Source organism: Rhinatrema bivittatum, chromosome 3 (genome assembly GCF_901001135.1).
Source record: "Rhinatrema bivittatum chromosome 3, aRhiBiv1.1, whole genome shotgun sequence".
In the NCBI taxonomy this organism is placed as follows: domain Eukaryota; kingdom Metazoa; phylum Chordata; class Amphibia; order Gymnophiona; family Rhinatrematidae; genus Rhinatrema; species Rhinatrema bivittatum.
The window spans coordinates 148,287,245-148,301,968 of record NC_042617.1 but is presented as its reverse complement, the minus strand read 5'-3'; the positions used below and the strand labels follow the sequence as shown (position 1 = coordinate 148,301,968).

General features: G+C 41.9%; 1 protein-coding gene across 1 annotated transcript in view; it reads left to right on the top strand.

Moving 5' to 3' along the window:
• Window positions 1-14,724, top strand: part of LOC115087101 (cysteine-rich motor neuron 1 protein-like) — a 661,264-nt gene that overhangs the window by 576,702 nt on the left and 69,838 nt on the right. The window contains 2 exon segments of the mRNA XM_029593829.1: window positions 2,757-2,872; window positions 2,875-2,968. Coding sequence (XP_029449689.1) covers window positions 2,757-2,872; window positions 2,875-2,968 — 210 coding nt within the window.

Here is a 14,724-nt window from a genome sequence, read left to right as displayed (position 1 = left end):
AGGAGGGGCGTTTTACTTTAGCACTACTAAGTGTACAAGGGTTTTAACAAAGCAGTTCATGTTTGTCAAATGTTTTTAGCTAGGAAAGAGATTCAGGAAAAAAAACATATTGTTTTACTGTATAACCGAAAAGAAAAATGTTAAAGTTTGTTTGGGCCTTATAAGTTTTTAAGTAGCAGAAAGGAAAATAGAAGGAGATCAGGGGGGGTCGAACCGCTTCGATAATTTTACGCTATTATTACCTGCTGCTGCTTTTCAGTGCAGTAAAGTCCGAGTAGAAAAGTCAGCCCGTATTATAGCACCAATATCTGCCTTTGATGACCTCCTCCATTAAAGTCGCCTAATTTACCAGTCAAGTTGTGCTTTCGGTTTGCCAATCTCAGGTACTTCACAGAAAACCAAGTGGAGAAGGCCAAAACTTAGCTCTACTTCTTTCCCACGATCCCTCTTCAAGCAGAAGAAAGCAGACTTCCAACTGCGAAAAGCTCGGCATCGCTGTCTAGACAGGAACGCGGCCTTGTTTTCCTTAGCCGGATTGGCTCTGCAGTGTCCATGACTAGAAATATTATTTGACTGTTTGTGTGATGTGAAACAACATGAAACAAATATGTTTTCAGCGCCACAGGTTTTTACAGAGTGATTTTGCTTTGCCCAAAAGACAATATAGGGAACAAAAGATTGCTCTCTGCCTTTGGCTAGAAGTTTATTTCACTTAAGGTTTTTGTTCCCTTGACAACACAGGATCATAAAGAGAGAGCCCTTGGTGTGGTTTCATTTTCAGCTAAGAGCCTACTTCTGAATTCCTCTGTACCAAAATTCTTGACTCTGTATTTTAAAGGCAAGAGTTTTAAAAGATTGATCAGATTTACTTTAGGTTATCACTGTGGCTTCCTGTGAAACCCTTTGATAGAGCCTTCGTCGGAGGATGCCGCAGTCCGTTAAAAAGAATTCTGCCATTATTGATTTTCCTGGAAGGAATTATTTTAACGGGCCGCAGAATGATCTTGTTTGTCTAATTATCTGCTTTAAAAAAAGGGAACAGGACAGACAGGGGGACAAACTGTAGTGAAAGTATGCTCTTGGGCTAAGACTGCTAGGACTTGTTTTATTTGAAAGCCTCACGCCACCGCGTCAGACTTGGGTTTTTGTTTTTTTTTTTATTATTATTATTATTATTATTCCCCAGTCAGCTGTGATTTCACTACTGTACCCAAGACCCTTTCATATCGATAAGAGAGACTCATTCCTTGAACAGAAAGCAACAAAAAGGCATGGGGGCTGCCGGGTGATGCTCGCATTGGGATCTGTAATGATTTATTCCTCCTTCATTCTCTTCCCTCAGGTTTCTGGCAGTGCCTTCTCCCCTTCTCCTTGTTTTCATGTTCACTGCCTCCCTTCTTCTTTGTCTGCCCCTTCTCTCACACTGTCATATAATATCAGGAAGCTAGAGCAGTGCAACGGCAAAACCAGGGCATTTCCATGAAGGTTTCACACATTAGAAAAGAGTTCAGTTAGATGGGTTAAATTTCATGTCTGCAAGAGGAGAATATTTTCCCTCCAAAGGTTTACAGCGCCCACAAGAGATTTGCCTAATTGCTGTAGAGCTTTTAACCTTCTTTATAATCGTTAACCATTACTGCGTCTCCTTGAAAGCAAAGTTGCTGTGCATGTGACTGCAGTATTTTACCTATGGGAATAAAAATGTGGAAGCATGTGTACCGCCAAGAACATAATGCCATGGTGAATCAGAACACTGGCCCATCCAGCCCACTATCCTTTTTTAATTTTGGGGGCCAGGTCCTGGTTCTGATCCTCCTTAGGGGACCCAGCACTGGGATCCCGGTGCCGGGAGTCTTCATTCGCAGTTGCCCATGGATTATTTTTCCCCCTGTTTTCTGTCACCTACAAACTCATTTAGCCCAGTCATCCCAGTGACAGTCCTCGACCGGGGGGTGGGGGGGGGGGCCATGCATAGCTCTTTCTAGGTGTCACCATTGCAGGGGCTAGGAACCAGCCGTGCATGCTGTCACTGACAACACTGACAATGACCAAGCTGAGTTGCTTGGAAGAAGTCCTCAATGGATTCTAAAGTGGAGATCAATTCTCCGATTCCCTGGCTTATAATTTTTGGTGGGCATGTCTTTCAGAAACTTGTCCAAACCACATTCTCTAGTATCAAATTTGAAGGCTTAGTTGTGCGTTGACTGAAAAAATACTTTTAGAAATTTGTTTTAAATCTGCTACCTGTTGGTTTCATGGAGGGTCCCTTAGTCCCAGTATTATTTGAGAGGGTAAATAACCGTTCCTTATTTAATTGTTTCACCCCGCTCATGATTTCATAAACCTCTGTCATATCCCCTCAGTTGTTTCTTCTCCAGCATGGAGAACGCTAACCTGTCGAGCCTTTCTTCGTAATGGAGCTGTTCCATTCCCTTTATGATTTTTGTTGCTTTTCACTGTACCATTACAGAATAGTTGAATTCAGTGAGGTCAATACGCTATGCTGATGAATATCCCCGTATTTGCCACTACTTGGCTGAATGGTTATTTACCCTTTCAAATAATACTAGGGCACATCCTAGCAAAGGATGTGTGCATTGCACATTCCAGTAGAAGGAATGGATTGCAGTACGTTACTGAAGCCTCATGGGGCAGAAGCCTAGTAGTATGAAAAACATTGAAATGTGATGTAGATAGAAACTATGTTGTCTAGATCACACCCTCTCATTGGGGTATTATATGATCATTTTATGCAGAGGCACCAGGTTCAGTTGGGCCCCCAGTTAAGACAGGCTCTTGCTTGTCAATGGATGGACACCGCCATGAAAATGAGGAGAGCTGGCATGATGGCTGTCGAGAATGCTACTGCCATAAACGGGGCGGGAGATGTGCGCCCTGATCACCTGTCCTGTACCCAACTGTGCCAGCCCTACCATACATCCTGGGCAATGCTGCCCATCCTGTCCAGGTAAGTTGCTTTACATCATCTCTACAGAATGAATCAAGTTCTCAATTACTTTGTCCCAGAAAGGACATTTTTTTTCTTCCTAATGGAAAAACAAGTAACTGTTGCCGCTAGAGTAGGTTGGCTTACTCTTTTGCTGTGCTGTAGGAAGGGGAAGGGTACATGACTAAAAGGTGATGTTGTTCTTTGTTGCTGTTATGAATATATGTAGTGTAAGTGGTAGTGAATATTTAGTATGCACATACTGTCAGAATGCATGCATTTTTGACCACATAGAAAAGAAGCAAACCAGGGAGTGTTTTGGAGGCATGTTTTTAAACTATTTGCATGCATCAAGTCATAAAAGTATGCATATTAGTGGCATGCCTTGAATGCACCTACTTTATGCCATTGTCGAACAAGGTATAAGGACGCATGTGTACAGTTTGCCGTGTTAACATCCCAATATGCAAATACAATTTCCCTAGGTTTTCTTTAGTGTGGACTTATAAGCATGCGCGTACTTGTGCTGTGAGGCACCCTCGTGAAATCATACCCTTTAGTTTCTGAAAGAAAGTGAACGGGATGGGAAGTAGGCATGCTTAACTCTGCTTGCTCTGTCTTGTCCAGTACTGGGCCCCCAAAGAAACCCAGTGAAGAGCTACTTAAGCGTTGAGCGAGCCTGAACGTTTTTACCGCCCAGTGGTGCTGTCTGAGTTCGGCAGAGAGATGCTGCTGACTCCTCTCAAATGCTCAGCAAGTTAAGACCGAGGCGTGCAGTGCGTTGTAGTCTTTCTCCAGCCTCGCCTCGGGGTCGCTACAGATTTCGGGTGACTAAAACCTAAATCAGTGCAACAGTGAATTTGCATAAATTATGTACTTGGTGATGTCAATCGGCTTTATTTTTTTTTTAGCAATCCTGACCAAGGCTTGGTCTTGCCTCCTTCTGCCTTTACCATTCCCCATCTTTTTTTTTTATCTAGCTCTCTCCTCTTGCCGGTTATTCCCATCCTCACTTGCCTCTCCACTGCCTATTTCTGTTCTTTCTTCTTGTCTTTCTGTCTCTTCCCCTTCCCCCACCGCACCCAAACCCACAGGCGCGCATACCCTGGGTTCACGGTTCTTTTCTCCCCACCGTCTCTCCAGTTTTTTTAATGAGTGGGTCCTCGCATTTGGTGAGACATGCTTTATTATCAGAACCCCTCATTCCCCACTCTGAGAGCTCTCTCTCTAGCACGTCACTGCAGCTCTCTCTTCGCTCGTACTGCCTTCATTTTTTTTTTCCATCAGTCTCTGGCAGAGCTACAGCCAGCCCAAATTAGCATAACTCAGCTCCTGTTTCTTATAAGCTATAAACCTGAAGTGAAACAAAAATATTTACTGAGCAGGAATAGCCATGAGCTAGTATTATGTCTTCCATTTTCTCTGAGAAAGCCGTAGATGTTTACCTTGAGGTGGGCTGGTGCTCCTGAATGATTTCATATTAGTCTTTTCATTGATTTCGGTAATTCTGTTTGGCTTGGCTAAGAATTAAGCTCAGCAAATTAGAGAACAGATTTAAGGCCTTATTCAAAAAGGACTTTTTCTCATTCTGCGGCTATAGAAAAAAAGAATCTTTATTGACTAAGGCTTTTATAGTGATTTTACTCTGCTGTAAATTTTGATATAAAATAATTATAGGGGTGGGGGATGTTAAAGGATAAAGCTGGTCCTGTCAGACTAAATCAAATTTATATTGTGATATCTGCAAACTTTCAACTGAAAAAAAAAAATCGTCTCACCCTTGTGATATATCATTCTGCGTCTCAGACTATCCCTGCAGGAACCCTTCAGATTAACTTCTGTCTGGTTGCTGCTGGCTGTTACATGGGTTTGTTTTTACAAGACAAAGCTCTGTTTTCAAAGTGAGCAAAGTAATGTCTTGCCCAGTTTGTAGACCTGTATGCTTAATCTTGACCATTTGCATCGTCTTTTTTTTTTTTTTTTTTTTTTGCTACAGGCGCAGCTTTTTAAATTAGGCATGTACGTTCAGAAAATTGCATATTTAGCTAAAACTAAGAGTGCAGATGTCTGGCATAAGTGCACAGCTCCGTCAAGTGCTAGAGCATCTGTTTTGCTCATATTTAGAAATAAAATCCTATATTAGCAATGGAAGCTGATGGGCATCATCATATGAAGAGCTTAAAAGAAATGTGAGACACTACAAAACAAGTATTTTTGTATTGGTTGTCTAAGGCTTAGAACATATCTTTGCATTAATATCAGCTTAGATTCTCAATCCAATGCACAGGATTTTGGGAAAAGCATAATGCACCAGATTGCATATAGTCACCCTGAAGGGTGTGGAAGACATGAAGAGGGATCTAACAAAGTTTGAGGTATAGGCTAGAGCTTGGCAGCTAAGATTTAAGGCTTAAAAATGTAAGGTCATTCATTTGAGCTGCAGACATCCAAGGGAATGGTACAGTATAGGAGGTGAAGTTCTTATGTGCACAGATCGAGAGCAGGATCTGGGGATGATCATACCTGATGATCTTAAGGTGACCAAACAGCTTGATAAGGCAGCAGCAAAAAACAGAAGGATGCAGAGGTACACAAGAAGAGGAATCACCTGCAGGAAAAAGGAGGTGATATTGACTTTGCTCTGGTGAGACCTCATGTAGAATATTCCGTACAATTGTGGAGACTGCACCTTCAAAAGGATACAAAGGCCTAGAAGACTGGTTGTTTAGATTTCTAGCTCTCTAGTTCAGGGGTCCCTAAACTTGGTCTTTAAGGATGCAACCCAGTCAAGTTTTCAGGATTTCAGCAATGAATATGTATGAGATCTGTTTGCATACAATACTGGCAGTGCATACAAACAGATATCATGCATATTCATTGTGGAAATCCTAACACCTGACCAGGTTGCAGTCCTCAAGGACTGAGTTTGGAGGTCCCTTCTCTAGGTTAATAGGTAGTTTGATGGTGGGGCGGGGTGGGGGTCTGGGAGTTGGATTGGTGATTTTTATTTATTTATTTATTTATTTATTTATTTATTTTAAGTTTTTCTATACCGGCATTCGCGATGGGTATCGCATCATGTCGGTTTACAATTAACAAGTGAAAAGGTAACAAGAGGTCATAAATAACAATAAATAACATAAATTAAAAAGGTAGTAGTAATAGTAACAATATACAAGTGAAAGTTAAGGGTTGCAGTTACAATAAAACAAGGTAGTAATATAACTTGGAACAGAGAAAAGAAGCAGGGGTTTTTAACTAGATACATATGATACATATATGCCTATCATATATGATATGATGGAAATTTGTGTGGATATCTTTCTAGGGCGGTGGAGAACTTATGAGGAAGCAAACAAAAATTGAACTGGCAAAGCAGCAATGCTCTGCACATGATTTAGTTTCTACAGCTGCACATGCCTCTGTGGTGTGAACAGAGATCATTGGGAAGAGTAGATAAGCCAATTGATCCTTTTTTTTTTTTTTTTTTTTTGCTGTCAGCTATATGTCAACTACTATGGATGGAGTTGGTCTAGAGAACAACTACTAAAATGATCAACAGTCTGTATCACATAGTATATGGTGACAGAGATCTAAATATGTATATCCTGAGGAAAGGAGAGAAGTGCGATATGATGGAGACATTTAAATATCTCCAAAAAAATGAATGCACAGAAGACAGGCCTCTCTCAATGGAAAGGAAGCTTTCATTGAGAGAGGCCTCATGGGATGAAGATAAAAATGGGTGGACATAGGAGTAATCTAAAGAAAAATCTCTTCACAGAAAAAGCGGTAGATGCCTAGAACAGAATCCCAAAGGAAAGGGTGGAGTCAAAAATAGTAGAATTCAAAAAAAGCAAGGGACAAGCACAGAGGATCTCTGAGGGATAGTAAAGCTGGGCAGGAAGTGAGCATGGGTAGACTGGATAGGCCTTATGGTCCTTCTCCATAGACAAGCAGGCATGAATCAGCCATAACGTATGGGTGATGTTATCTGATGGTACAAAAATGGACCCAGTTCTCAGAGCTCAGTAAAAGTCTTACTGAGCATGTGTGGGAGTTCCCGCCTGTGCACACTGCCTTGTGAGCCCCATGGTCTTTCTTCATCCAAAGTATCGCAAGGACATGTTCCCAATCTCTCTCTCTAAGATTTGTTGGCCTTTTTTTCTTTGGCCTAATTTTTGCTGCCTTGTTGTACCTTTTTCTCTAGCCGCTGCCTTGGCAGCCCCTCAACAGAACTTTTCAGTTATAAAAAATAGAAGTGGAGAAATTCAAGGCCAAGAGCCTGTAGTCAGCAGGTTTAAGACCTGCATTTGTGGGTGCTGGATGTCTATTACAGATACCCATTCCATCTGCTATTGCTGCCTAGACCCAGATCATGACACTAAAAACTGTTATATTTATGATCAAAGGTCCCTGAGAGCACAGCAGAACTGTACCTGAAAGATGGATGCTCTACAGAAGGTGCCACAGGGTAAGATCCAAAAGCCTTGGAGTGAGGTGGGCAGCAGAGTTGCTCCTCTTCTCAAAGAGAGGCATCACTGAATTCTCGGCACCGCATGAAGTTGAGGCAGGATGCTGCTCTTTCCCACAAGTCAGGGAAGGTTCATCCCCTGTAGATCCATCTCTCAAATCCACTCAGGTCAGGGGTTGGGAGAAAGGTGGAACAATGTGGCACCTGATGAGGCACCCAGAAGTGTGCATAAGCAGCAGGAGAGATCCCTCTAGGGTTGTCTCCCTCAGCAACAAAGAAGCCAGCGCCATCAGTGCAGGGCTATTTCAGAGAAGATTCATCATCGATACGTAGACTAGAAATCTTGTCAATTTAGGTACCATTGTCCTTCATGGCACAGAAAATTCACATGGTGCGAGCCATTTATTCGTTACAGAACTGACACCTACTAGGGTGCTATCTATGTCATCAGTGCTGAGTGTGCATACCAGTACGCAATCAGCCCTTCAACTTGGCAGATTTCATTGGAGCAGAGCACCTTGGCACGTAAGCATGAGTTTTTCCACCATAGAGTACAGTGATGACACAGAAGGAAGTTCTACTAGTGCCATTGATCAGACCAGGCGCCAGTCAGAAAGTAGTGATGGCACAGCAATGCAAAGCACTTCAGAACCCACCAATTCAACAATTGCAACCACTGTGGCACTAAGCTCCTATTCAGTACCTCCCACATCAGCAGCCTTTAGCGAGGATGAAGCAATCTGGATTTATGAAGAGGATGCTTATCCCCAAATAGTCCCTCAGCCAGTGTGAGCCCAGCTGTCAAAGCTGATGAAGACTTTCTTTTCCTCCTTTAACCCTGAAGACCAGAGAGGGAGGTTGGAACCTCTCCTGTCTTAAGATAGAGGATTTTTTTCTCATATAGTTGGGCTACTTAGAATCATCCAGAGGTTCATACCTAGCCTCATGGGCTCCTGGTGGTAGGAAGGAGTAAGCCCACTTCCTAAGGTGGTAGATTCATCTCCTCCAGGGGAGTCACTTCATGAATTGAAAGGGGAAGGCGTGAGATCATGCTGCATTCCTACCAGATGTTTTGCCCTTGAACTGAGACCTTTCCTCCTTGATTTCCCGCAGCATTCCCCAGTGGTCAGGAGAGGAGGATTCCATGGGGATTCCTTCAGATCCCCTGTCAGACCTATCTCAAGATACCTCTCCTCTGGAAGATCTTGGATACTCATGCTTTTTGGAGAAGCTAGTTATGATGTTGTCCATTACTGTTGAGAAAGAGCAGATCCTGAAGATGGTATACAGCTTAATAACTTTAATCATAAGCCTCTACAAATTTTTCAACATCTTTTATGTGTATAAAAAGAGTTTCTGAAAAGGTCAACACTTATCTGTATCTCCTGATCTCCTGGTCACTGTGAAAATCTAGGAGTAAAAAACACCAACCCAACACAAATCGTGTTTCAGTACTTCTTCAGGGGCTGTGTGTGCCCAGTCATTTATTAAATTTTGTTGTAAATTTTTCTCTCAAAATAGAAACTCGTATAAAAGGATCATGATTCAGCAACATCTTGTTTGTGCATCTCTTTGATCCACGATCTTGTATCCCTATGATTAAAGTTATTGAGCAGTATGCCATCTAAGTGGTTGTGTAACCGCTAATAAATGAGGCATTACATGCTCTTTTTATGACGGTCTCAATTATATCAGTCAGTAAGATGTTTTAGTTCACAATAAGTAAATATACCTGTGGGTAAATTGATATATAGACTATTAGGTTCATTTTATTGTTGTTTATCTCTGATTAATAGAAACATAGATTAAGGAGCATCAATCCACCCTGCAGTGGAAGGGGACCATCCTGCCACAGCCCAAAAATAGTACTACTCCTACAAGTGTCTATTCCAAAGACATTCTTTCCACTGTTTTCAACATAATCGAGCTCCTCCAACTCTCCAGCAGCAGAAGCAGCAGCTGCCTGCTAGATGTCAGGAGAAGAAGCAACATTAACTAAAGCCCCAGCAGCAGTCGCAACCTAAGCCTGGGACCAATTTTTGATCCCCTTGAGACCTGCTTCTCTGTCTCCTTTTGGGGGGGTCCTGTTCTTCCTTGTCTCAAAGGACAGGTGGGTCCTGAAGATTGTGGAATATGGCTACTGCTTCACTTCTCTCACCCTCAACTTTACAGATGGTTGTCAGTATTCACTTCCAATCCCTCTGAACCTGCTTAGCTGCAGTTCGAAGTGGTGTCCCTCCTTCAGCAGAAGGCAGTCAAGCCTGTACTTTTGCAGGAAGGTGGCCAAGGGTTCTAGTCCTCAAATGTTTTAATTTCCAAAGAGTCAAGGGGATTGGGACCCATCCTGGACTTGTAGAAGATGAACAAATTGTCGGTTCATTATGAACTCGCTCCAGATTATTCCCTTCAGTCAAATGAGGGATTGGATGTGTGATTTTGATATGAAAGATGCTTATGTGCACATTCCCATTCACCCTTCCCACTGGAAGTTCTTCAGGTTTGTGATGAAGGATGTATACTTCCAATATAAGGTGCTTCCTTTTTGGCCTCATACTTGCCCTGAGGGTGTTAACAAAATGTCTATCAGTTGTGGCTGTACAGCTTCATCAACAGAGGTTATCATATGTGGATGATTGGTTAGTGACTGGCTATCTCTGACAGGAGTCATAGAGTCTCTCAAAACAACCAACTAGCTTCTCCAGTCCCTGAGCTTCCTGGTCAGTTTCTCCAACTTGTACCATCGCAAAGAATTCAATTCATAGGAACCTGGATTTCCATGGGCAATTCTGCCCATCTAAAGAGCCAGAATGTTGATAATCTTTCTAAAGCCCTTTGTACAGAAAAGCTGGTCCTGGTTCTTCTAAAGCACATAGCTAGAGCAGTGTATGTAGTCTGATTTACTTGCACATGCATGGACTTTAGTGGGCCCTCCAAAGCCAATGGGATCTAATCTATCAACCATTATCCCATCAAATCTCTAATTCCTAAGATAATAGCATTCCTTCAGTGGTGGATGAACCTGGAAATTCTAACAATGGGTTTTTCACTAAGCATTCCAATGCATTGAGTAATCCTATCTACCAACACAACTACCAGATGATGGCGAGCACATACTAGTGCTGCATGGATCCATGGCATGCTTTCTTGTAGAAAGTATCTGCAAATTAACCTTCTGGGGCTGTGAGCCATACGTTAAGCTCTAAGGGCGTGGCCGAGGACTCCAGCACAGGGGGATTGCACACCGGCAGTTGGCGGGGGGGGGAGGGTTCTTTAGGGCTGGGGGCGGGAGGGGGAGGTGGGGGGGAGGGAATGGGGAAAGCCAGCGGAGCTCCCCGAGGGCTTGGCGCACGCAATTTGCACTAGTGTGCACCCCCCTTGCGCGCGCCGACCCCTGATTTTATAACATGCGCGCGGCTGCGCACGCATGTTATAAAATCGGGCGTACATTTGTGCGCGCCGGGTTGCGCACACAAATGTACGCCCGCGCATATGTTTTAAAATCTGCTCCTAAGTGCTTTCTCTTACCTACACTCGAGAAAGAGAATCTTGATCCAGACAGACAACCAGGTAGCCATATTCTATGAACAAGCAAGGAGTCATGGGCTCTTATGTCCTCTGCAAGGAAGCCCTCCAAATCTGGTCATGGCCTGGTCATCACCATGCCCTATATACCAGGAATCCAGAATATGGTGGACTATCTTAGCAGAATGCTACAAATGCACACGTGGTCCTTAGAGCAAGGGGTTATGGACATCTTGTTAACTAATTGGGGAACACCAGCAACTGACCTGTTCATTTCAAAGGTCAACAGGAAGATTGAGAAGTTCTGCTCCATGGAAGCGAGCAATTACAGATCAGCTTCCAATGCTTTTGTGCTCGACTGGAGGGTAGGTAATAATCTATGCTTATGCGCCAATTGCCTACATTACTAGGACTGTCCAGAACAAGGCAAAAGTATTCCTCATACCTCTGGCCTGACCACAGCAAGTGTGGTATCCATATCTCTTCCGTCTTTCCACCTCTTATGCTACTGGAGATGTCTCCAACCCTTATTACACAGTAAGAAGGCAGGATCAATTTTTTTATTTAGATTTTTTATTTATATTCTGCTTTTTGGCATTTCAAAGTGATTCAACCATTCAGAATTCAGTTCGGGGGTCATAATATTAACACAGCTTCAGGTTGTCTTCTGCTATGGGTGTAACGTCTTAGTCCTGCAAAAAGATGCTTTAATGGTTGTAAGGACACAGCCCTTTCTTTTAATTGGCGTGTTCTGTTTAAAGCATGTTGTCTTATAATTTTGTAGTCTATACAAGAAATGAGGTTTTAACTCCCAGTGCTTTAATTAATTTATTTATTTATTTAAGGTTTTTCTATACCGACTTTCGTTGTTGGACATCAGATCGGTTTACAGATAACATGGGATCAGCAACATTGCTTTACAGTATAACCACTATAACAATTTTTACAGGATAACTATTTAACAAGAGTAACTATGATGACATTTTTTTAACAGTTTACAGGCAGCATGTAGCTGGTGACAGTGCTTAGCAGTATAACCTATCTTACAATATTTACAGCTTAACTAAAATGGCATTTTAACAGTTTACCAGGATCACTTTGGTAGAGCCTGCTATGCAGAGTACCACTTGGTGTATTTATCAATAGGCTTTGCATTGGAATGATATGTACATAGATGTTTGGTTTAATCTACTGATTAGATATCGATTTAATCAGAAATACTACAATTTTGTGTTAGGGCTGTGGTACTTTAGATAGACTAACATATGGGAGGTGAAGTTTAGTGTTTTCCTTGCATGGGAGCTACTTTGTGTTGAATTGTTTGGGTGTGTGTCGTGGGTGTGCATACATGTGGGGCTTGGAGTAAGGTGGTATATGATGTGTCGTTGTAGGCTGTGGAGTAGAATTCTTGTAATTATGAGTATGCTTGTGTGAAAAGCCAGGTTTTTAGTTTGTTTTTTTTTAATTTTTTAGGCAGGGTTCTTGGCGAATGTCAGCGGGTAAGGAGTTCCAGAGTGTGGGGCCGGCAATCGATAGGGCGCGTTCCCTGGTGGTGTTGTAATGGGTGAGTCTGGGTGTGGGAATGTTTAGAGTTGCTAGATAGTGTGATCGAGTAGGTCTGTTTGTCTTGCGGAAGGAGAAGGTGTTGTGTGACCACTTCATATCTGGGTTGTTTAAGGATTTGTGTATTATGGTGAGGGTTTTGTAATGTATGCGTTGTTGGATAAGTAACCAATGAAATTCTTTGAGGATAGGGGTTATGTGTTCATTCCTGCACATGCTGGTGAGAATGCGTGCAACTGCGTTCTGCAGCAGTTGGAGGGGTGAGATGGTGTTTTTTGGAAGGCCAAGAAGTAGTAAGTTGCAGTAATCCATTTTTGTGAAAATTGTGGACTGGAGTATTGTCCGGAAATCGTTAAAATGTAAGAGTGGTTTCAGTTTTTTTAGTGTTTGCAGTTTGAAGTAGCATTCTTTGAGGGAGTTCTTAATGAAATTTTTGTAATTGAATTGATCGTCTATGATGACTCCTAGATTTCTTGCGTGTTGAGATGTAGTGATTGAGTTTTGAGGAGGTTGAGGCGTAAGGCTTGCTATAGGGGGATTGTTTCTTTGGTTGGGGATGAGTTGGTTCAATGGATGAGTTATTATTAAGGTTTCTGTTTTTGCAGTGTTGAGTGCCAAATTGAGACTGGAGAGGAAGTTACTGATGGCTGCAAGTGAGGTTTCCCATGCTTTTATGGTTTTAGTTAGTGAGTCTGTGATTGGGATGACGATTTGTACATCATCTGCGTATATGTAGTGTTTGAGACCAAGATTTGAAAGAAAGTTGCAGAGGGGCAGAAGATAAATGTTAAATAGGGTTGAGGAGAGTGAGGAGCCTTGGGGGACTCCTTGTAGTAGATTGAATGCTTTGGATTCTTGGTTGCCTATTCTAACTTTGTATTGTCTGTTTTTTAAGTAAGAGGTGAACCAGCAGAGGGGGGTTCCTGTGATACCGATTTCGGATAGCCGATCAAGGAGCACGTTGTGATTTATGGTGTCGAAGGCCGCTGAAATGTCTAGAAGTGCAAGAATTAACAAGTAGCCTTTATCTATTCCTTTGAGTTAATTGGTGTTGCTATTTCTACTAAAATATTGCAATGCGCAATTTATTTATTTTTTCCTCTGATTAAATTCAAGCCACTGTCCAAATACAGTAATTAGTGACCAGGAATGATACCTAGTAAAATTCCATCTCTTTCAAGGTCTCTCTCAACATTGTTTGGATTTCAGATTAAGTTTGGGAGGGATGGGTTCTTTTGTTAATGATAAATTAATATTTTGGAATTATTATTTATTTATTTTTTTTGCATTTCTGGTTAAATTTTCCTACTAATTACTTGATCTATTAATTTTTCATGGTCATTATGAATAGTGCTTGTCTCCCTTGACATTCCATAGAAGCTGCAATTTCATACAAAAAAAGAGTTACTAGGTGGTGAGGCGGCATAAACATTTCCCCTTTTCACACAGACACACATACACATACAGTCCTGGTTTGTATTAGCAACACAGCTCTGCAGCTCCTACAGAAATGCTTAAGATACAGTTCAGCATTGCTGTAATGCATCTTAGTGTATTGAGAGTAAATTACCACTTTGCTTTCCTCTTTCCATATGCTATGTTTTTAAATACATTATTGGAGCTTAAAGTACCACTTAAGCACACTTACTGTACTCAGGAGAAAGCGTTAGTAAATAGATGTTCATTTTGCCTTTTTCTGCGAGCACTTTGATACTTGTGTAAATGCCATCCTACACATATGCTTTGTCATGCAAATATTAACAGCCTTAAGTATTGAGCATATGCCTCTCCTCATGGGCTGCTGTTGATCCTGATTGACTAAAGAGATAGCAATACAGCATTTTGCAAAATACTTTAGACCCAAGCAGTTAGGGATATGTTTGTCTCAGGATTGGTAATGACCAAAAATATGTCCTACAGTACAAGTAATGGTTAGAAAACTTTGCGCCTAGTCACCAATGGCATTTCTTAGCCTTTGGATATCATTTATCACCTTTTGCAGTCCCTTGTCAAAAATCCAGTCTAGCAATATTCTACAACATTCAGGTTCATTAATTTGCATTTGATACAGATGTGGTTAGCTCGATATAGGGACTGAGGCATGCTTAGTCTTACTGATGTTCCCCCATATGTGGACCTTCAGATTGTAGTCTGCCAAAGAGCGAAATATTTTTGTCCAAATTAAATACATGGGGAGGGCAACATTCAAATCCACTTT